Here is a 21,647-nt window from a genome sequence, read left to right as displayed (position 1 = left end):
AGTGGACATGTGATGTCATGGGATGTCATGTGTCATAACACGCCATCTTCATCTCCAGGATCCCGTAAAGACGGTGGAGGAGACGGTGGCCCGAAAAGTCCCAGAGGTGCCAAGGAACAGCGAGCAGAAGATCATCACCACCACTGCCGCAGCCGACCTGGCAGCCATTTTGCCGCCGCCGCCGCCACCACCCATCCCGCCTCGTCCGGCTGCACGCTCACCACCTCTACCCGTCCGCCTCCCGTCCTTCACCGAGTACTTCAGCATGCAGAGCGGAGGAGGAGGAGCGTTTGGATCCAAGGCGTGAGATGGCACCAAGGAAGATGGACGAAGGAGGTCAAGATGGTGTGAGTACAAAATAAAAGACACAAGAGATGGACAAAGATGGGAAATTGTCCTTAAGGAGCACATGAAATGTCCCGATTGATGGCATGTGTAGAAGAAGCAATAAATATTTGACCAGTAGAGGGAGACAGACGACCGAGTGGACGCGGTCGCAGCAATAGAATGATAGCCAAGCATAGCAGGGGGGAAAAAATTTGCTTTTTCCACAGATTGTAAATAGCTTAAACCTGACAGAGCTCCCACTCTGTGTCATTTTTCATTTCGGTGCTGTAACCATCAAAAACAAAAATAATGCCATCACATTTTACTTTTTTATGTTTTGATAAAAGCATAGATATTTATACTGTTATGGAAGTGTGTTCATTTATATTCTTATGCGCCTTCATCGCAGCTGGTTATTCCGCATTGATTTGACGATGATGTGTAAATGTAAATCGTCTCTTACGGTACTCCTTAGAAAAATGAAAAAAAAAGGAAAAAAAGCATGTTTGTATTGTAATTCCCATCCATAAATCCGCTCCATGCCATATTAGCAACATGCAATACACTTCCATTGTTCTGTCCAGGATGACAATATAAAACTAGCTTACTGATACAATAGCCGCCTAATTCTGTCTGGAATGTTGCTTTTAGGGCGTGGAGACGTTTGTGAATGTACGAATGCGTAACGGCACAAGGACACAGGTGATGTGGAAGTTACTGGAATCAGTATTCTTACAATAATGAAGCCTTAATTCAAACGATCGCATTTCTGGTCTTGCTAACGAGCTAACATTAGCTAAAAGCCCCAAAGATGTCACTTTATCCCACAAGTGGCCCTTGATATTCCCAAGAAAATGAGCATAGCATAATATTTAATGTTTTAGTGATTAAAAGTGTTTGAGTCTGAGCACTACAAAGCTCTTTACTAATGGCGGCTAATGCTAGCGAGTGTAGCATCTGAAAATGTCAGCTAAAATCAAATGATACTGTTTTTTGGACTTAAAATCCATTAGATAGACAAATAAAATTCAAATATTAGCTTGTCTGGCCTTGAAGTAGGCAGAGTGTGTCGTTTTAAGTGTAACAAAAGGCTTTAGAATGTCTTGCGTGACTTAGTGAACCTTGTCTTTCATTTAAAAACACAACATAAGCAGGGCTCCAGACTACCTTTTTTTACTAGTAGAACAGTGGCCCCAAGCTTAAAATTTTAGGAGAGCAAGCAGAAAATGTAGGGGTGCACACCAAAATATTCATATTTACTCTCATTTTCACTGTATTACTGGTAAATGCTCAAACAATAAACGACAACAAACAAATGTTATACTATTTGACACAAACCTGAATTTAATTTGATGCCTGTTTTAGAGTAATACTAATACATGGGAAGTTAATTGTTTAATAATGTATTATTTTGTTTAAAATAACACAATCAGCATAATGACATAGCAATTTAAATATCGTTCTTATATAAATCTGCCATGCTTTATATAAAACAGTATAAATTGAGTGTCCAGGTTTATTATAGAGCAGGCGTATCCAACTTCCAGCACTAGCTATTTGTGTTTTATGTGACTGTCCACTCTAACAGTGCGCTCATGTGTCATTAGATACAGGCATCATGTCTGAATTGAACAGTTATAATAAATACTAAGAGTAGAAACAAACATTCTCTGATGAGCTACTCAACTGATCAGTTGGCGAGCTACTGGTAGTTCAGGAGGACACACTACGTGTTTATGGTGGACAACTTGGACACACAACTAGTGTTTTGAAGACAAGAGATAATTGTTATAATGGTAACGAGAGCAAGGTTGTTAAGTGACACTTTTAAAAAGTAAGTTAGCATGTACCCCATGAATGTGATAGGCATCGTAGCTTCCCTGTGGGACAAAAACGGGCTCTGTACGAACCGCATCGCTTGTTAGTTTTAAAGACAACATGTCACTGTGGTTTAAAAAAAAAAACAAAAGTCACATTTGGAGTCCGTAGACCACAGACTAGATGGCTAATTATAGCAAGCTAGCTAGCTAGCTGCCGCCAGAGAGACAGTGGAGCCAGGCAAAATGTGTAAACAAAGATGGTAGAATAGTCAAACTGCAATGCGAGTCAAGCGTGAGCGATTACACACGCTGGCATCGATAGGCTTAGACTGTGACAAGCTGTCGTCAATTCACTCCACATTTGACAGACTATTTTTCATTCTCACGGTAATACGGGACGTCCCTTGTCTACACGTACGTTTATTTGTTCGCACATGCGCGAGTAGATGAAAAATTAACTCGCAATGTCTCATAATTTAGTCGAAAATGCGACCGTTTAGTCGCAGTCTGGAGCCCTGTTAAGTATTTGTAAGTCTTCAAACTGAACTCATATTTCTGTTTTTCTAACAATAAGCTATTACAAAAAAATCTGTTAAAAAAAAAATGCCAACACGAGTGTACATTTTGTGTGTCCTGCATGGAGCACTTTAATGTTCCTGTCTTGTTTATTTGTGATGACGTCACCCCAAGAGACTGCTTACTACCATGGCTAGACGCCTATTCCACGTGCATACTGTACTTACAGTCTATTATTATCATGTAAATACACTCCTGATGTGCTACTGAGACGAGTGATATGATCAATGCAGTTGCTCATCCCACTTTATTAATGATAACAGCGACCTTTCATAATAGAAATGAACAGAAAGATTCCAAATACACCACAAAGTAAGCAAAGCTGTGGTAATACAGTGTGGTGATTCTTTGTGATCCCTAAACATGCTGGTATTACGAATGACAGAGTAGATATTGCTGTGATATTTTGTCAACGTTGCAGCGATTTTGTGATAATCGACATATTGGAAAATGGAGATCGATGTCATTGAAGAAGGGAAATCTTGTACAAACCGTTGCCTTGAACGTTTAGCATAGCAGTGTTTCCCACAGGACTGCAATCTGTTGGCGGTGGTGTTGACGTAATCGCCAAATTTGCATTGACGCATTTACAAAAAGTGAGTAAAAAAAAACAACATAAAAAACAAAAAAAGTATGTTTAGAATTACAAATTTACAGTGGAACCCCGGGTAGCATCCACCTCGGTTAACTTGCTTTTTGGTTAATGTCGAAAATTGACGACACGCTTTTTCCTCGGTTTGCCTGCATTCTCCCGTTAGCGTACAACATCGCACACGTCTTGTTGTGTTATTAATACACTGCATGAGTCCATCTGTATACTTAATATATATATATTTTTATCAGAAAACTTCCCACCTTGTTAGCAAACTATTAGCTCGCGAACAAAATAGCAACTAGAGCCGGAAGTTACGTTGCCCGTCTATGTCAACAGCGATCGACTCTCAAAAATGAACACAAAACACGTTTTTAGAGTTTTTTAGTTACAGTTTTGCATGCATACAACAATTCTAAATGCATATAAATGATGAATGAAAAGGTTAAATAAATATTACTTTCACCTTCATGGAAGACGACTGCTCCCAAACACACCACGTGGCAGCGAGACACCCCCCACTTACACCATCTCCCTGTTGAGTCGTGAGTTATTCCTTGAATTCAAAAGTGTTTCTCACCTTTTTTTTTTATGAAAATGCTGGCACTTGCAACTTCTTTGGCTCCATTTTGAGATACAGTATTGAGGCGAGAAACACTACTGAGTTCAAGAAGTAACTCATGGCAAAACAGGAAGGTGGTTTCTGTGTTAATTTTGCTGCCACATTGTGTCTTTGGGAACACTCATGTTAAGAATCATGTCTTCAGTTAAGGTCAAAGTAACCTTAAATGTTATCTCTTTCATTCATCATTTATATATATTTATATTCATTTTGAATTTTGTACATGTAAAACTGTAACTGTAAAACTATAAAAACGTGATTTGTGTTAACATTTTTGGCTTTGTGGAATAGATTAATTGGGGTTTACGTTATTTCTTATGGAAAAAAATTGATTAAGCTAGCGTCCATTTCGGTTCTGGAAGGGATTAATGATGCTAACAAGGTTCCACTGTAATTTCTTCTGTCGCTTCTTTTTGTTGTTTTTTTTCAATGTCACAAACAAGAAGTGCTTTAAAGGAAACCTGCACTTTTTTGGAATTGTGCCCATCATCCATAAGCCTTATGTGAGACATAAACACACGTCATTCTCTTGTCTGTGGTTTCTAAAGATACAAAAACAGCTAAAAAGAGGCACGTAATGGCAAACATATTCCGCCTTCAGAGACCGCTATTAAAACACCTCCAGAAACCTCAAACAAGGTTTTATGGTTTTATGTTCATTCTGTGACCACGTAGTAGAAGGCACATTCATGATACTGAAACATGGAATACAGTATGCGTCCTTCCTAGCCGTATTGATTTCACATAGCAACATAGAAACAAACGCCTACACCTAGCGTTAACTTTTCCAAACTCAAATACAAAAACACAACAGCAGTGACGGCAGCTCCAATATGTAGCGTTACCCTTCGGTAGTGGCCTGAGGCATTGTGAGCGAGTGTGTGGTGAAGCTAGTTGCTAGCCGGCTAGTAGCTAGCCTGTCTGGTGTGGCGAGGTGTCACTACTCCAGTAAAGTAGTTCTTCGGTGTAACAGTGTCGCTGTAGCTTTGTTAATATGCAGGTCACATTATGTAAAGGGAGCATCGCTGGCGGTTTTTGGAGTTTTTTTCAGAAGGCTTTTTGGCGGAATAGTTGTGCCCCATAACGTGCATTCTTAGCTGCCTATTTTTAGCTGTTTTATACCTTCAAAATGCAGAGAAGAGTGAAAGACGTGTGTTGATGTCTCACATGAGGAGTGTGGCTGATGGGCAAAATTCCCCCCCAAAAAAGTGCAGTTTTCCTTTAAGACGAGCGATACGTGCTTTCATGTCAGAGCCGCCAAAAGCCTCGTCACTAGGTTTGTTGCGAGTCGCTTTTTTTGAAAAAGGATATAATGAGGGGTCTGAATCCTCACTAAAACACAGATCCCTCCTTCTGTTATCTGGCAGAGCAGGTGCCTGTGAGGCGTGTTCAGACGTGTTACAATGCCATCTACTGTAGGGAGTTGGAATGACAAGCTACAGTCACAGACAGTCCCATCATGAGCGAGGACGAACGGGTAGCGCCAAATCTATTTGCAGCGGCTCACCTGGGAAACATTGCATAGGTCATGATTAAAGAATTTTAAAAAGCTAATACAAAAATACACTTTTCCAGTCCAATGAGAAGCAGATTTGTTCAATACAAATTTTATTCAGAGGTGGATTCACCACTTATCAAGTGTTTTATAAGAACACATCATATTAGAAAGTAACACATGTCAAGAGCAGTGGACAGTATTGATATCTTGGGCGTATCGGTTTTGGTATCACAATATTTTTTTGTCCCAACTGTAGTTGGTTGTACAACTACACCATCAGGGGTGTCCAAAGTGCAGTTTTGTTTGTTTTTTGCAAAACATATAATTTATTTAAGTATATAATATTGTATATCCATATAAGTGTTGTCTATAATTGAATATTTGAAAATTATGAATGAGATAAATTATTAGATGTTATACTAATTTGCTTTGTAACGCGAAGATAGCAAATACAGTCATGGAAGAAATTATTAGACTTTGTTTGGACAAATATAGCAATGACAACAAAAATAGCTCATAAGAGTTGAATTTTTTGGCAGTACAATGCTGTAGCTATTCATGTAAGAACTTAAGTGATTTTGGTTATTAAGAAAACCATGGAAGTTGCTCGATATCAGCTCTTAAATTCAACTCTTATGCGCACAATTTATCATCATCATATTTGTACTAACAAATGTACCTTTAGTTGTTTAGTTGGTCTAATATTTTTTTCCATGACTGTTGATTAGTACACACTGACCTATATCGGTGCACAAAATGCACAAAAGTGCCCCCACCCCTCAAGCTCTCCATTGTATCCTTCAATTTTTGGACACCCTCAGCACTACATGATAGGACACACGAGTCCAAAAGTTGATACTGTATTTGAATGAAGACTTGTTGTGGTTAGCTGTGATGTCACGTCTAATGATGTATAGTATATTTGGCATGTCTGCCACTTTTGTCTGATCTTGCCATGAATAGAGCATTCTCCACTGGGTCACTGCTTCAACTGTGTGCATGACGACGTGCATTTGAACACACACAAGGAGATGATTAACGATGTAAGATGCATGACAGAGAAGAGCACAGCTTTGTAAGCTTCTTCCGAGCGACGCGGTTAAGAGCACATCACTGAAGCACTGTTCAAATGCATTTTAATGGTGTCAAATATGCTGTAGATAAACACCTTTTTTGCCAAAATACTAATAAAAAAACATCTTTTATTATAGGCCTCCTTGTCTGTTTCTTCATTCTTTTTAATGTGTTAAACTTGGGAGTTCAAACCATCATAGAAGTGTGATGATAACCATAGAACTGGAAATAGAAGTTTGCCAATAAATGTTGTTTCCTGTTCTTTCTCCATTACGTGTCTGAGTCGTCTTCAAAGGGTGAGTGTTTGTTTTTTTACTTTATTTTAATTTGTTTGCTGTTACTATAGACTGGTTAACCCATCTATTGATACTTGTATGACAGTAACATAGAAACATTCACACAATGCCTGTACAGTTAATTATCAAGGTTTTAGAATGGTGATAGTTGACCCTGGAATAGATTAAGTGGCTTTAAAGGGAAAATGGCTTGGAAATTAGAACTTGCAATTTAAATTCATGTGGTAAAATGATAAACTAATCCAGAAAAAGCACTCATTTTTTTTTTGCAATCAATGAGTAACAATTTATGGAAGCCCATTCCGCCACTGGAAAAAAAAAAATTCCCAAGTCATAATTAGGACTTTTTAGCACATGGTTTCGACTTTCAATCTGAAAATTATAACCTTACTGCAATATTTTGTTTGTTTGTTTGAACGGGCTTCCACAACAATTAAAAATGGGGTTTTGCTGAGAAATAGTCGCGAAAAAAAAACCTTCGAAGAGACAAAAGAAAATGTGTCCAATGAAAATGTTTTTAAAAAATTACAAATATTTTTTCTTGGTACTTCAGGTAAAAGAAACTCAACAAAAATTGTAGGTACCTCCTTTTAATTAAAAAAAATATTATTGAACACTACATACTGACTTTGTCAAAGTCATTTATTTCATACTTTTGACTGGAAAACTACACAGTTCAGGTGGTACAGGAGTTTTGGCGCCACCGTGAGGCGACACCTAGTAACTTACTTTCTGAAACTTTGTTGTTTTAAAGTTAACGCTTGCTGCTTTTTTTTCCTGGGCAACATGTTTTCACTGGGGTTTGAGGAAATACGGTGACAATGTGTTGTTTGAGTTGGGAAATATTTATTATCATTTTTTAAAGAGTCCATTCATACTTCCATGTTTTGGTTGATCCATCAGTGTGCATTTGTTGCTAACTGCTGCTTCTCCTCCTTGTAGGCTTTGAGGAGCTGGTTGATGAGAGTCAGTTCATTCTTTTTCTTGACGGGATAAAGAGGAGGTAAAGGGTTGCCTTTGTACTCCAGCACAGCCATCTGGGCCCGGTCCAGGTTCTGTCTGTTGGGGATGCGAGCCATGCGCGTGTAGGCGTTGGAGTAGGGCTCGAACCGCGGAGCCAGGACCTTGAAGAGCTTGGGGACCAGATCCTTCTCCTGCAGAGGTGATGAATATGAAATACTTGATTAGAGGTAGACTAAAAGAAGCTTGCAGTGTTAAGTTGTCCACACTGACCGTCAGCCAAAAAGTGGCCATTTTCATCGCCTTCTCATCCGTGTCTCCTTTTTTAGCGTAGTCAATCAGCTGATAAAACACAAACATTATTCGGTTAGTTGTACACAGTTGGATGTGTTTCTAGTACAGCACGGACACAACCTTATTTGTCTAAACAATGTCAAGTTTTAGTATTGAAACAGATTTAACGACTGTTTTGCTCATAAGTGTATGCTTTAATTTGAATTCATAGTTTGCGGCTCTACATGGAAATAACTATCTGCGGAAGAACATGACAAATATGCTTAAATCTTTTGTTGTCGTTTTTAGAATACCTCATTGCAGGCTTTTCATGTAAATATGTTGTAAATGTACAGATACATGTTTCGTGTTATCTTTTATGCACTTCAAAATACGTTTTGTACTACTACAACCGTGGTATACACATTTTTGAAAACTATAAGGGATTTTCATCCGAAGTTTCACGTTATTCATACACTTTGTACGGTGTCCTTGAGTTCCCAAAAGGTCTATATTTTACTCAGTTTGCCACATAGGTGGTCCCATACGTACTACAACTGTTTATTAAGATAATTATGTAAGTAATTCTTCAAGTTGTCCAGTTTTTAACTGATACAATATATTCTGTGAAGTAAAAAATGTAATATTAAACCACAACCGTTTACGTTGTCAACATTGAGACCGATGCATTAGCTTCATTAGCTTTGCTAGCTAGCAAGAGTTGTCGTCACCTTCTCGGCGTAAAAGCGGACTTCATCAGCCCGGGCCGCCGTGGTTTCTATCCTCTCGTGCCGGACCAGCCCGGTCAAGATGTTTCGAAGCATGTCGATCCGGGATTTGGGTCCCATACCCATTCTTCTGGCCACTCGGCCATGGGAGATCAACATTTGCAAAGTGATGCGCATCTTGTCGTCCTCTTAGTTTCGCATCCAGTCTGCAAATTAAAGTGGATCGAATGCACGAAAGGCGTTTTTTTTTAAAGATAAATACACAATTACTTAAATACAGTAACAAACAAAAACATATGTGTAAATGCAATCCTTGATATCATTAAACAAGGTATAGTTTAGCTCATGTGACATTGACGGCTCGCCAACCAATGTGTTCGTGTTGAAAAACATAACATGGGAGTAAAGGTTCCGCATATAAAAACAAGTTTAGTCTTGCTACTAGCGATTTTTATAACGTGAATTATTGTATCTGCAATTGTTTATATTTATCAGAAAATAATTAAATGTTTTAAAAACATGTTTAAAAAGTTACAATTACGTATTTGCTGACACATTCAGGAATTCTCTTCTACGAGCCATCCAAAATGCAAACAATTTTAGCTCTCTTTTCCTTTATTTAATCTTTTTTTTATCCTAAGTGACACGACTTCCGCTACTGTTTTTTTTAACTTCTTCCCAATCAGATCAGTCTTCTGTTGCTAGGTTTTAAAAAACTCGAATTGATAATAGTGGAGAAGCGACAATGTTGATGGACAGATGGCTAAACCAATTACATTGGAGTAAGTGAGTGTTACGTCAAATTGATGAGGTAAATGATGTAAATTTCGGCTCTTTATAGAGAGCCCGTTTTTTGGCTAGGCTCACGAAAAAGAGGCGGCTCTTTCGGCTCCCAAAGTGGCTCCTGAGACTTTTTTGTCTTAATTTATTCCCAAATTATGTGTATTGATTTATTTAAATCCTCAATGAACGGCGACAAAAAAATCTATTTTAATTAATATATTATGAAATACAAAGACCCGTCTCAATAGACAAGGTCAAATCTCTGCATGCAAATTTCTAACTATTTACAATCAAACAACACAACACAAAACGTGCAAGAAAAAGTGTCTCATCTTTGAGCGGCTAATCCTGTTTCTCCTGTTCAGTGAAGTGAATAAAAACACTTCAACTTCACACGTCACTACATGCCAGATTAAAAACGCAAATCAAAACCAGGATATTTTAATGGTTTTAATAGCTGTTTATTCAAACCACACAAAATCAAATATTGATTATTTGGTAATGACATACAGTATCATGTTGTCCACAACCTATACCAACCCTGTAGCCAATTAAAACTGATACTAACCAACACGATAGTTAGCATTAGCCTCCATGGGCATGGACTACAGCAACTTTCACACAAAACAGTATTTTGGGGTTGTATAATGCATTTTGTTTGGTATGATTATTTTTGAGAAAATCCCAAACAGAATGCCAGACAGTTTTTAAAGAGTTGATGATTGGTGTTGAAATGAAATGATTCGAATGCTGTTCTTGTTCTAAGTTTGAGCCATAGGGAACATCAAGTTTCTCATTTTGAGTCGTAAAAGTTTGCGAAACAACTACTTTAAAATTTTTGGCAGGGATACAATTGGACTGGATTGGACGCTAGGAGGCTTTTTTATTGACTGGCTGCCGGCCATTAAGACTCACCTGTGGTCCTGCAGACCAATAAAAGTCCCACTATGGTGCTGATTGGAAAACTTTTTCATTTAAAGGAGTGCTGAGTTGTTGTTTTTTTTTACATCGATAGAGCTGTTCAGTTTGGCCACAAAAAAACACTTTGGTTGTAAACGTCTTTCTGAACTTGACTTGGACCCTTATGCATGAAATAGTGACCACTCGGTTTTGGCCTTGACCAGATGATGATGTGTGATGTGAGAGCAGTGGTGAGATGCAGCTGGGATAAAAATATAGCATAGAAACTTCACATGAGTCATTTTTCTGCCTTTATTTGTACAAATGGAAAGTTGTTGCATGTTGAAGGTCTACAACAGTTCTCCAGGAGGTACAACGGTGTTAATGAGGCATGCGTTCTGGATCAAAGGATCGGGTTTAATAGCGGGACATGGTGCGCTCAAGCCAGTCGTTGAAAATGCAGACCTGTGTGTCAAGAAGAAAGTTTGTTTACTTGAAATATTCACTTATCTTTTGTAAAGAACTTTGCTTAAAAGTGGACTGAAGTATTGGGAGAGCTTTCTACTACACCTAGATTAAGTGGAATGAGTATGCACTCAGCTCTTGTAGGAAGTCCTGAAAAGAACTTTGGAACATCTTGACTACATTCTTTAAGTCTCAGACAGTGCTCTGAACACAGGGAACAGTACATGCCCGTCCCTGAAGTGTTCCCACAAAGTTAGAAGCATAATATTGTCCAAAACATCTTGTTAAGATGAAGAATTAAGATTCAGGTTGGAACTAAGGGGTCTTCTCCAACCCCTGATTGATTAATTAGTTCATCTGTCCAGTGTGTTTTGCCATACCTTGGCGTAGACACCAGGATGGTCCTTCTCGGCACATCCATATCCCCAGGACACAACGCCCTGAAGCTCATCGTTGCACACCACGGGGCCACCAGAGTCACCCTGATAGGAAGAGGATACAAACGGTTAACCCTCAACTTTTCACAGTAATTCAAAATGGTTCAGTAAGTCTGAGAAGTTCCGTTACCTGGCAGGAGTCCTTGCCACCCTCCAGGTATCCGGCGCAGAACATGGAATCGGTGATCATGCCGGGGTAGGAGTTGTCACAGTCCTGCTGGGAGAGGATAGGGATGTCCAGGCACTGCAGCTTGTTCCTGTCGGCGGCTAGAACACGGAAGATAAAGCAGTAAAAGATCGTTTGAAAATGCAACATTAGTGTGTTAGTGAACAGGATGACCCAAAAACTAGGGTAGTATCATGTGACCAAATGCAGCTGTCACTCACTGGAGCTCATGGTGTTGCCCCATCCAGAGACTTTGCACATGGTGCCGGCAGGGGCGCAGCTGGTGGGCAGGGCCACGGGCTGAACGTACTGGTTGAGGGTGGCGGGCTCGCTGAGCTTGATCAGCATGATGTCATTGTCGATGTTGTAAGAGCTGTAGTTGGGGTGGCGGATGACGCGGGAGGACCTGATGAACTGCTCCTTTCCCTCAGTGACCTTGATGTTGTGCTCTCCGAGACGCACCTCGACGCGGCTGGAAGAGTGTTCCAGGTTTAAAATCATATGACCTGACTTTTTGTAAGGCGTGGTTATGGAATCGGTAGGTTACGTACGACTTGTAGCAGTGAGCGGCGGACACCACCCAATTCTCATTGACGAGGGAGCCTCCGCAGAAGTGGTAGCCGGAGTTCAGAGACACCTGATGGGGCTGGGAGTAGGGCTTGCACTCATACCCTCCGACGATCTTGTCGTCCTCCGTGGCAACTGGAAAACATCCAACCAATCAACCAGGTGAAGGCTTTCCTACGACAAGTGGAGAAAGTTTTACTCACAAGCAGCTCCGATGAGCAGAACAAAGACCAGACACCTCATGGTTGCTGAGTGATCCTGTCGATGAGGACTTGGAGATTGAGGTTCGGTTTATATGGGACAGTGCCGATCTGTCTCAACTTTAGAAACGCCCCTTCAAGGTTGCATGCGACCAATTAGAATTCTGGAAAAGTTGTTATGGGCGGGGTGAGGTAAAGCACAAACATTGTTTTTGTGATTTGTACGATCATTGCTAAGTGGGTCCAAAATCCACTTGACACATTAAATATTTTTAAGTACATGCTTAGAGTTCACCAATCTGAAGGAGAAAGACCAGGACACCTTGCAGGTTCTATAAGGGTTTGCATTTAGCAGTTACGATACATTTATCTCTGGATGTGTTTCTGCATTGGTTGACCTTGACACTTGGCTGTACAGATGGCCCGTTCACAACTCAGATGTTGATTTTTTGCTCCATGTGCTTAGATACTGCCACTACAAAACAAGACTTCTAATATCTGACCATAATCAGACAGTTACAGTACTTTTTGTACACATATTTACTATTGGATCCTACTAGACTAGTTGTAATGCTGATTTTCTTGATGTACAAATGCAACATTACATTCTGTCTTTTTAAAGGGATAGTTCTGAATTTTTTTTGTATTGTATGGTATTGTCTTGCATTGTATTGATTTTTTTTTGTATGACATCCCCATCAGTGTAGTGCATCAACAGTGACTTACCCCCCACTTTGTCCCGTGAGCAGAGTTCTGGGTGGATTTCGGTGATGAGGAACATAGTTCCGGTTAGTTGCCACTTAAGTAAAGAGTTTGGATTGTCAAAGCAATATGCGTTCAAAAGAGTAATACATTTGCATCACAAAAATGCCTTCTCGAAAAAATCAGACCTCACAATCCCTCGGCGTTACTTTCTCTACCGTCGTATCACTTCGCGTCCATTTTTGTGTATGTGTTCCACAATGTTTACACATGTGTAGTTCAGCCGAACTAAGTTCCTCATCACCGAAATCCGATCGGAACTCGGCTCACGGAACGAAGTGAGGGGTAAGTCAATGTCAATGCACTACACTGCTGATGAGGATGTCGTACAACTTCATGTCAAAAAATACAAACTATCCTTTTAAGTCTTCTTGTTCCCCCCAAAAACAATCTTGTCAGTTTTTGGTTGTCTTGTGTTCAGTTGTCACCACTGCAAAGTGCCCTGTTACTAATGCAATTTAGAAATGACCTCGTTCTCGATTTGTTTTTCCAAGATTGTTGTTTTTTCAAGATACTTGAGCTACAGTGTCCTGTGAAACGACCACCTGTTGAGATATCTAATCAAACAGGTGATACGGCGTTGGTCTGACCAATCACAAACACTCGAGCAAACCTTTTACAAAAAATAGGTTCCTTCTAGAAATAGTAAACCTTAATTTTAGATGAATTCTTACAGTAAATGTAAAAGAGAGGCTTTGGGGATAGACAGTCTCTGACTGTGTCAATCTTGACACTCAACCTCTAGGATGGTTTAATAAAAACTGATACAAAGCAAAACACAACCCTTGGTTTTCCACAGATAGCTTGTGAATCGCCTCATCCTAACATCCTCCTCCAGTGATTGGCTCTCCACTGACCAGTGAGGATGCGCCATGGAGGAGGGCAGTGCCCCCTCTACAGCAGATATAAAGCGTACCTCCAGCTAAGGTCCTCTCATCGACACGATCACTCAGCAACCATGAGGTCTCTGGTCTTCGTTCTGCTCATCGGAGCTGCTTGTGAGTGTGACACACCTCCTGTTGATGTTCCTGTTGGATTCCCTGCAACTGAGCAGAATATGAGAGATATGCATGATGAATCCGTTTTTAATAATAAGTATTATGTTAGACCAAAGAAGTACCAAGTAATGTAGGAATGTTACTATTCTGCTGCTAAGCGGGCCGTTGTAGAAACTCAACAAGACGAGAGAAGTTTTCTTTCGGACCAAATTGAACTAAGAGTTGTAATATTATATAAAGTTGTAAGACCGGACTGGAAAGCGAATAGAGTGAGGGTTGCCTGGCTGGCAAATTTCGGTCGTTAATATATTTGCATCCATTCGACCACTGATCTACAGGCAAACCTTTGCTAGTTGTAGTGGTTCACACAGCAGATACCTGCACACTACGAGATTCATGATTTAATGATGACTAGTCCAGGACAAGGACAGCCCCTGCCAACCCTGGACAGAATAAGCGGTATGGAAAATGGATGAATGATCTGTTGGCCATGGATCATCGACTGATTCTTCCCAGTGACGCATCAGCAAAATTTCTGCCCATCCCATTGTTTTCAAGAAGTAACCACCCCAACGTGTGATTCCAGTTGCCACGGAGGACGACAAGATCGTCGGAGGGTATGAGTGCAAGCCCTACTCCCAGCCCCATCAGGTGTCTCTGAACTCCGGCTACCACTTCTGCGGAGGCTCCCTCGTCAATGAGAACTGGGTGGTGTCCGCCGCTCACTGCTACAAGTCGTACGTAACCTACCGATTCCATAACCACGCTTTACAAAAAGTCAGGTCATATGATTTTAAACCTGGAACACTCTTCCAGCCGCGTCGAGGTGCGTCTCGGAGAGCACAACATCAAGGTCAATGAGGGAAAGGAGCAGTTCATCAGGTCCTCCCGCGTCATCCGCCACCCCAACTACAGCTCTTACAACATCGACAATGACATCATGCTGATCAAGCTCAGCGAGCCCGCCACCCTCAACCAGTACGTTCAGCCCGTGGCCCTGCCCACCAGCTGCGCCCCTGCCGGCACCATGTGCAAAGTCTCTGGATGGGGCAACACCATGAGCTCCAGTGAGTCGCTGTGCAACATGTAGACATTGTTTCTGCATCAGTCTTGAGTTTCATCGGAATTCGTGGTCCTTCGCAGCCGCTGACAAGAACAAGCTTCAGTGCCTGGACATCCCCATCCTGTCAGACCGTGACTGCAAGAACTCCTACCCCGGCATGATCACCAAGTCTATGTTCTGTGCTGGATACCTGGAGGGAGGCAAGGACTCTTGCCAGGTATTTGAAATCAGAGCTCTGTTACCTTTTCCCAAATGAGCTTCCTGGTTTTTAGAAGAACTCGGGTCAAAGACTTACAGTAACTTTGTGATGTCAGGGTGACTCTGGTGGCCCCGTGGTTTGCAACAATGAGCTGCAGGGTGTTGTGTCCTGGGGATACGGATGTGCTGAGAAGGACCACCCCGGTGTTTATGCCAAGGTAAAAAGACCATAGCCATCCAACAATACTCGACTGTTATTGTCCAAAATTAAACTCTTTTCTGTCCCCGATTTTAGGTTTGCATCTTCAACGATTGGCTGGAGCGCACCATGGCCAACTACTAAGTCATCCAAGACATTCAGTCTTGCACTTGAGCTTCCATCTGTAGTGCTGAACAAAATAATGAATAAATAATCCTTGAAACATATACTTTGTTCCAGTGAACTTGTCAAACAGCAAGGCAGCTTACACCTCCTGATTGTTGAATTAGATAGTCACATGGTGCTGAAATCAGTGGGTGTGGATGGGAATTTCAAATAGCCAGTTAATTACTGTATATTCATGTTCATTTAAATTGGCTATAATGTAATATATTAAGTCATGTTATCTCAAATTCAAATAAAACTGTAATTAGCCAGTATGAAGAGACAATATTTATGAGACTGGATTATTTATAACCTACTGTATGATTAACTAGGATTTGTTGTTGTAGTTGATTAACTATAATGATTATATTTTATTTATGTTTAATATTAAAATTAATTTGATTTCATTAAATATAACTTTAATTAAATTACTTGTCATTTAATAATTTTATTTCATAAATTTAACAGAAATTAGACTTATTCATCTATTTTAATATTTCAATTGTATGTACTTTTAATTACTTTGTTCATCATTCGTCGCTAATTCACAAACTTTCTGTGACGTTATTAGTGTATTATTCTTGTGACTACATAGAAAACTGTCACTTAAAAACCCAACTCTCTTTTAATAGCTCTGAAATGAACAAACACTTCTGTTCAGGGAGCTCAGTGCTGTTAATTATACAGCAGATTCAGTCAGTGCGTAATCTGCGGTATAATTAACAGCACTTAGCTCCCTCAACAGTAAGGGGCCTCAGTGAGTGAGTGACATTCTCAGCGAAACACGCAGCAAAATGTCTGGAATTATTTATTCAAAGCTGAAGTATTTTACACAATATACTGTATACTGTACATGAATCGGGTAAATTTGAAAATTTTATGAGATCCATTCGAAGAATTCTCCGACCCGTTGATGTACTTTAGTGTTCATCCATACTCGAGATCAGATGAACTCTCTGCATCTATACACAGAAACACACATCATTTATTTTTTACTGACAATGAATAACCCTTAATTAAAACTACTTTCATGATACTGTACTGTACTGTGTCCATAAGCAGACACACCTTGCTAATCATGAAATTAGTCTTTTCTGAGGCCGGAAACGTACCTTTTGGAATGCAGATGAGGAAGAAGGCACGGGCGGTCCCAGTCGCCCAGAGACATTCTCATCATTGCTGAGTGACTCCACCCGCTGGCACCTACCAGGTAACACACAGGTGTCCATCATTGCTGCTTTGATACTATTGGTGCCACACACAAACCTTCCTCAGTGCAGAGATGTCCTCCTCTTCCTCCTTGCATTCAAGTACATAGGGCTCGATGTCAACAGGCTGGGTGCCTCTGATGTCGCAGCGGCAATACGGACACGTGTGGCCTGCTGACTTCTGCTAAATGTCATGTCGTGAAAGGAATATACAGTAATACAGGTGGGCATATGGTACCGTGAGCAGTGACTGATTCACTGAATGCATGCTCATACCAGCCAGCTGGTAAGGCAGCGCTGGCACAGCAGATGACCGCAAGGCTGAATGCGAGTGTCTTTGTCCTTCTCTGCACAGATCTTGCACAGCTGGAAGGAGGTGCCCGCCTCACAGTAAAGATCATACTGCTCCTGGTCAACATGACAACGCAGGACGGTGAGTAACAACAAGCTGGAGTCGACTTGAGTGCCGACACATGACATGGAAACAGGCTTCTTTTCTCTAACTATGAAAATATTTGATTTATAAATACTGTAAGGAATCCTACTTTGCTGAAATTCACTTATCACGGTCGGGTCTGGAACCAATTAACCGCGATGAACCAGGGGTTACTGTATATAAAGTCCACCTACTTGTGTGACCTTGACTTTCCCCTTGTGGCCTGGCTCATGCAGGGTGGTAAGGTCAGGGTTCACCTCACGGCCATCAGGGTACAAGTAGCTGGAAAAAACATAAGTAACACACGCACGGTGCTCAGAGAAACGCCCCAAACACACACACACACACACACACACACACACATAAAACTGCTCAAAACCAACCAGCCATCGTTGAAGCCGCGCAGGAGCGATTGGGCGAGAGGCGTATTCTCGGGGATGGTCTGCACGATGGAGCCTTCGTTGGTCACATGACCTATAGCCCACTGGCCCATTCTGGTACAGCTCAGACGGAAGATGTAGCTGAGGAAAGGTCAGGGTTCAATACACAATACCACAAGTAAAGTACACTCTTGTGTCGTCCTGGTGGTCACCTTCCAGGTCTGTGCAGGTAGTGTTCCAGGCGAGCTACAGCCTGGTTGTAGGTGAGGAAGGCCATGTAGCCTGGATGGCTCACTGCTAGCTGGTTCCAGTTCCTCAGGAGGGAGCTCCAGGGCTAGAAGACGGAGGGTAGGGGAGATGTCAGAGATCAGAAGGCTCCATTATTTTTAAGTACAGTTCAGTTCAGTTCAGTGAGATATGTAGGCTGCGTCATTTACATAAATAGTATGACATCATGCAGTAGTGTTCAAAGGGTTTGCCCCCTCCCTGATTTCTTATTTTTTTGCTTGTTTGTCACACTTAGATGTTTCAGATCATCAACCAATTTTAAATATTAGTCAATGACAACACAACTGAACACAAAATGCAGTTTTTAAATGAAACTTTGTATTATTATGGCATGGCCCAGACAGTTTTTCACAGCACTGTATGCCTGAAATCCATATTGTACACAATGTCGCACGAGACATCCCAGCTGCTCAGTACAACATGGCTAACTTGACAGTAATAAGAAAAGAAAAATGACATGGAAACTAGCTGCTTGTAGTCTTTATGTGAAGTGACCCAACACCCGAGCACGAGTAATGTTTTTCAGTTGTCTTATTAATAGTGTCTTATTAACTTGCATGCTTACTGTACTGACCTGTACTGGTTTAGTTACTGAAGTTCTAGTGCATTTATATGAAGGATGAGAAAATGCGTTGTGAGTGTTACCTGAAAAAGCCTGGTGAAGATGTCAAATTCGAAGATGGAGATGTGGTCGTTGCAGGTGAGATCGATGGTGGACTTCAGCGCCATGGACTCCATGCCCTCCTCAAAGGAGTGTGCTCTCCTCAGCCGCTCTGCAAAGATACTCCACTGCACGATGCACCTGTAAGTCCATGACATAGGAGTGTCACATAGAGCCTAAAAAGACCTCAAAGATAAAAACAAAGATGTCTCACTTGTTGCCAAAAGTCGTCCTCCAAAACCCCTGTGCTTCCTTTTTCATCACCTTGTAGGTGTCTCCGTGGTACAGTTCTCCGGGAAAGATGGCCTTGAGTTCCCACAGCATATGACTGAAGAGCAAGGACATCTTGGTCAAGTTCCTTCTGAGAAAGAAACAAAACACAAAAACATATTCTCAGATTGCTTGACAAATAGGGTGCATTCATCAGTTGATGCTCAGTGACTCGGTGGGACTGTAATTGTGGCAGCTGTCGTATGACCAAATTACTGATGATCATGATCATTATTATTCTTACCTGCAGCTTGATGCCTCATCAAACATCTTCTCCCTCCCGTCTTTAAACAGCAGCAAGGCCCTGTCCGTCTTATCCAGCAGGTTCCTCACATGGAGCCTCAAGTACGTGGCCTCCTCTCCGCCAGGGGCCCGGCCCAGCGCCACCCCGAGGCCTCGGTAGGGCTCCCAGACCCGTCTGAGCAGAGACGCTGTGTCCGGTACCAGCTCGGGAAGGTATGGCGGGCTGCTCCTGAGGCCCAGCCGGGGGTCCGTGCACAACTCATGGAGCTTGTCCAGCCTTCTGAGAGCTTTGTTGACCAGGCGGTGGTCTCCACAGGTAGGACGCTGGCACTTGTCGTCTTCTGAGCTGGCCGTGGCCATGATGACACTGTTTCGGTGTGTTTGATACGGTCCTTGTGATGCTGAATGTGAGTCCTACAGTATCTCTGTTTACCGTTTTTTTGTTGTTTTTTTCCAAATCACACTAGAAACAACATTTCACAACTTAAGTGGGTGGCCAAAACAAACCCCATCATTCAGTAGGCAATGAAAAAATATTGATAACCATAAAAAATGTGTGGTATAGTGGCCTTGTCCCCACAGAATACTTTAATGTGCACAAATACAAAAGCAATATCTCATTTAATGAATTGCCTGTTAAAAAACAGCAACAATCTTAAATGTGTATGATAAATAAATACAGTAAATCATGTAATTATCTATAATAGAATAATATAATAATGTATATAAAAGCAAAATAATTTGTTTTTATAATAAAATAATTAATTTTGTAATAATTGAATAGTTAAAATAATAATTATTATTCATTTATATACAAACAATATAAAATATCACAAAGAAATGAAAAAAAAATCATCAAAAATGTTTACAAAATCAAACTTAAAACACAAGATTTAGAAAGTTTTGTCCCTGTCGCCTTAGAAATGTCCTCCTAGGGTATTCCATCGTCCACACACAACACATCTGTTGAACAGCATCTCAATTGAGCATCACTTGCATTTACAGCCTCTTGTAAAAAAAAATTAATAAATTAACAAAAAAGCGCACTCAGACCAAATGTACTTGCAAAAATAACGCCCTGTTTCCCAATACAGTAGGTAGCATATTAACCCCTGCTAATCATCTCATTTGGAACAGTCGGTAGTCAGGTAGTGTCAGTGCACAGCAGGAGGGTATAGGAGATCCGAGACGTCATACTCACAACACGTTCCACGCCACTGGCCAAAATCTTGTCTTTCTTAGTTCTTTCCTTTTCCCTAGTGCTACCTTTGAGCGTGTGTGTTTGTGTGTGTGTGTGTGTGTGTGTGTGTGTGTGTGTGTGTGTGTGTGTGTGTGTGTGTGTGTGTGTGTGTGTGTGTGTGTGTGTGTGTGCGTGCGATCAGAGCCACTGGCTTTCCTCTTGTAGCCTGACTAACTGGTTTGGTTTCTTTGCTGCAACGAGGCAAACAAGCAAGCACGCGCTGAAAAAAAGGGGAAGGGCTGCATGAAAACCACTTACTGAAAATGAAAGCAAGTGTACGTGAAGCAAACAGGATGTTTGTGGAGGTAGATATCCAAGTCCAGCACCTGTGCTCTCTGTCGTTTAGAAACCAATAACAATGGTTTTGCCGTTTTTACAGTTTTACAATCTGTTGCTGCACATCGTTTTCGGTAATATGTTTAAAGCAGTTGTGTGTTTTAACCAACACTAACATGTAACTTCTCTTAAATCTTTATGAAGGCCACAACATTGGTTACACCTGCGCAATATAATGACAGGAGCTATTTCCAAAATTCTATACTCAACAAAAATATAAACGCAACACTTTTGTTTTTGCTCCCCTTTTTCATGAGCTGAGCTCAAAGATGTAAAACTTTTTCTATGAACACAAAAGGCCCAGCGCTCTCAAATATTGTTCACAAATCTGTCTAAATCTGCGTTAGTGAGCATTGATCATTCATGATCCATAACCTATCCACCTCACAGGTGTGGCGTGTCAAGATGCTGATTATACAGCATGATTATTTCACAGGTGTGCCTTAGGTTGGCCACCATAAAAGGCCACTCCAAAATGTGACGTTTAACTGTATTGGGGGGCGGTCCGGAGGGGTCCGAACACCAGTCAGTATCTGGTGTGACCACCACTTGCCTGACATACCGTATACACCGATCCAGAGCATCCCAAACATGCTGGCTATCTTCAAAATGCCATCAATAGAACACATTGATTGCTAGCATTTTGAATGCACATTGATACTGTGACGAGAGCCTTCGGCCTTTTGTTGTGTCATTCATCCACAAGCACCACCTCATGTTGCAGCGTGGTAATGCACGGCCTCGTGTTGCAAGGATCCGGAAACTGAAAACATCCCATTGCTTGCATGGCCATCATACTCAGCCGACGTGTCACCCATTGCGTGTGTTTGAGATGCTATGGATTGGCGTAGATGGTATCAGAGACAAATGGTGGTCATAGCGGATACTGACTGGTTTTCGGACCCCTCAGGACCAC

General features: G+C 41.2%; 5 protein-coding genes across 7 annotated transcripts in view; 2 read left to right on the top strand and 3 right to left on the bottom strand.

The window, feature by feature from the left end:
• Positions 1 to 2,933, top strand: part of tmem145 (transmembrane protein 145) — a 40,812-nt gene extending 37,879 nt beyond the window's left edge. Inside the window, exon 15 of the mRNA XM_054780763.1 lies at positions 59 to 2,933. Within this exon, the coding sequence (XP_054636738.1) occupies positions 59 to 307 (249 nt within the window). The 3' untranslated portion in view covers positions 308 to 2,933. The remainder of the gene's footprint in view (positions 1 to 58) is intronic.
• A 4,497-nt stretch (positions 2,934 to 7,430) lies between these two features.
• On the bottom strand, positions 7,431 to 9,133 carry mrpl17 (mitochondrial ribosomal protein L17). Its single transcript, XM_054780770.1, has 3 exons — positions 8,770 to 9,133; positions 8,039 to 8,107; positions 7,431 to 7,959 (listed from the first exon to the last, which is right to left on the bottom strand). Exons 1-3 carry the CDS (start codon positions 8,941 to 8,943, stop codon positions 7,705 to 7,707), a joined length of 498 nt encoding a protein of 165 aa, XP_054636745.1. The 5' UTR covers positions 8,944 to 9,133; the 3' UTR covers positions 7,431 to 7,704.
• A 1,614-nt stretch (positions 9,134 to 10,747) lies between these two features.
• Positions 10,748 to 12,406, bottom strand: LOC129184651 (trypsin-2). The gene is made up of 6 exons (XM_054780769.1): positions 12,288 to 12,406; positions 12,069 to 12,219; positions 11,739 to 11,989; positions 11,482 to 11,618; positions 11,295 to 11,396; positions 10,748 to 10,914 (listed from the first exon to the last, which is right to left on the bottom strand). Exons 1-6 carry the CDS (start codon positions 12,325 to 12,327, stop codon positions 10,867 to 10,869), a joined length of 729 nt encoding a protein of 242 aa, XP_054636744.1. The 5' UTR covers positions 12,328 to 12,406; the 3' UTR covers positions 10,748 to 10,866.
• Positions 12,407 to 13,892: 1,486 nt separating this feature from the next.
• LOC129184650 (trypsin-2-like) lies at positions 13,893 to 15,731 on the top strand. The gene is made up of 6 exons (XM_054780768.1): positions 13,893 to 14,044; positions 14,631 to 14,781; positions 14,861 to 15,111; positions 15,188 to 15,324; positions 15,422 to 15,523; positions 15,601 to 15,731. Exons 1-6 carry the CDS (start codon positions 13,912 to 13,914, stop codon positions 15,646 to 15,648), a joined length of 822 nt encoding a protein of 273 aa, XP_054636743.1. The 5' UTR covers positions 13,893 to 13,911; the 3' UTR covers positions 15,649 to 15,731.
• On the bottom strand, positions 13,963 to 21,606 carry cblc (Cbl proto-oncogene C, E3 ubiquitin protein ligase). Of its 3 annotated transcripts, none has more exons than XM_054780765.1 (10): positions 19,157 to 21,606; positions 18,857 to 19,003; positions 18,627 to 18,783; positions 17,906 to 18,027; positions 17,697 to 17,834; positions 17,508 to 17,595; positions 17,154 to 17,285; positions 16,936 to 17,061; positions 16,782 to 16,872; positions 13,963 to 14,092 (listed from the first exon to the last, which is right to left on the bottom strand). In XM_054780765.1, the coding sequence occupies exons 1-9, from the start codon at positions 19,513 to 19,515 to the stop codon at positions 16,843 to 16,845; spliced, it is 1,299 nt and encodes a 432-aa protein (XP_054636740.1). In that variant the 5' UTR covers positions 19,516 to 21,606; the 3' UTR covers positions 13,963 to 14,092; positions 16,782 to 16,842. The 3 variants fall into 3 exon arrangements, with proteins under 3 accessions (XP_054636740.1, XP_054636739.1, XP_054636741.1); XM_054780764.1 differs by lacking the exon at positions 13,963 to 14,092 and adding an exon at positions 16,356 to 16,631; XM_054780766.1 differs by lacking the exon at positions 13,963 to 14,092 and adding an exon at positions 16,357 to 16,631 and having other exon boundaries at positions 16,936 to 17,058.
• Between the last annotated feature and the right edge of the window lie 41 nt (positions 21,607 to 21,647).

Source organism: Dunckerocampus dactyliophorus, chromosome 7, assembly GCF_027744805.1.
Source record: "Dunckerocampus dactyliophorus isolate RoL2022-P2 chromosome 7, RoL_Ddac_1.1, whole genome shotgun sequence".
Classification (NCBI taxonomy): domain Eukaryota; kingdom Metazoa; phylum Chordata; class Actinopteri; order Syngnathiformes; family Syngnathidae; genus Dunckerocampus; species Dunckerocampus dactyliophorus.
Note: the sequence above shows the minus strand (reverse complement) of the source record. Positions and strands in the feature narration are given on the sequence as shown.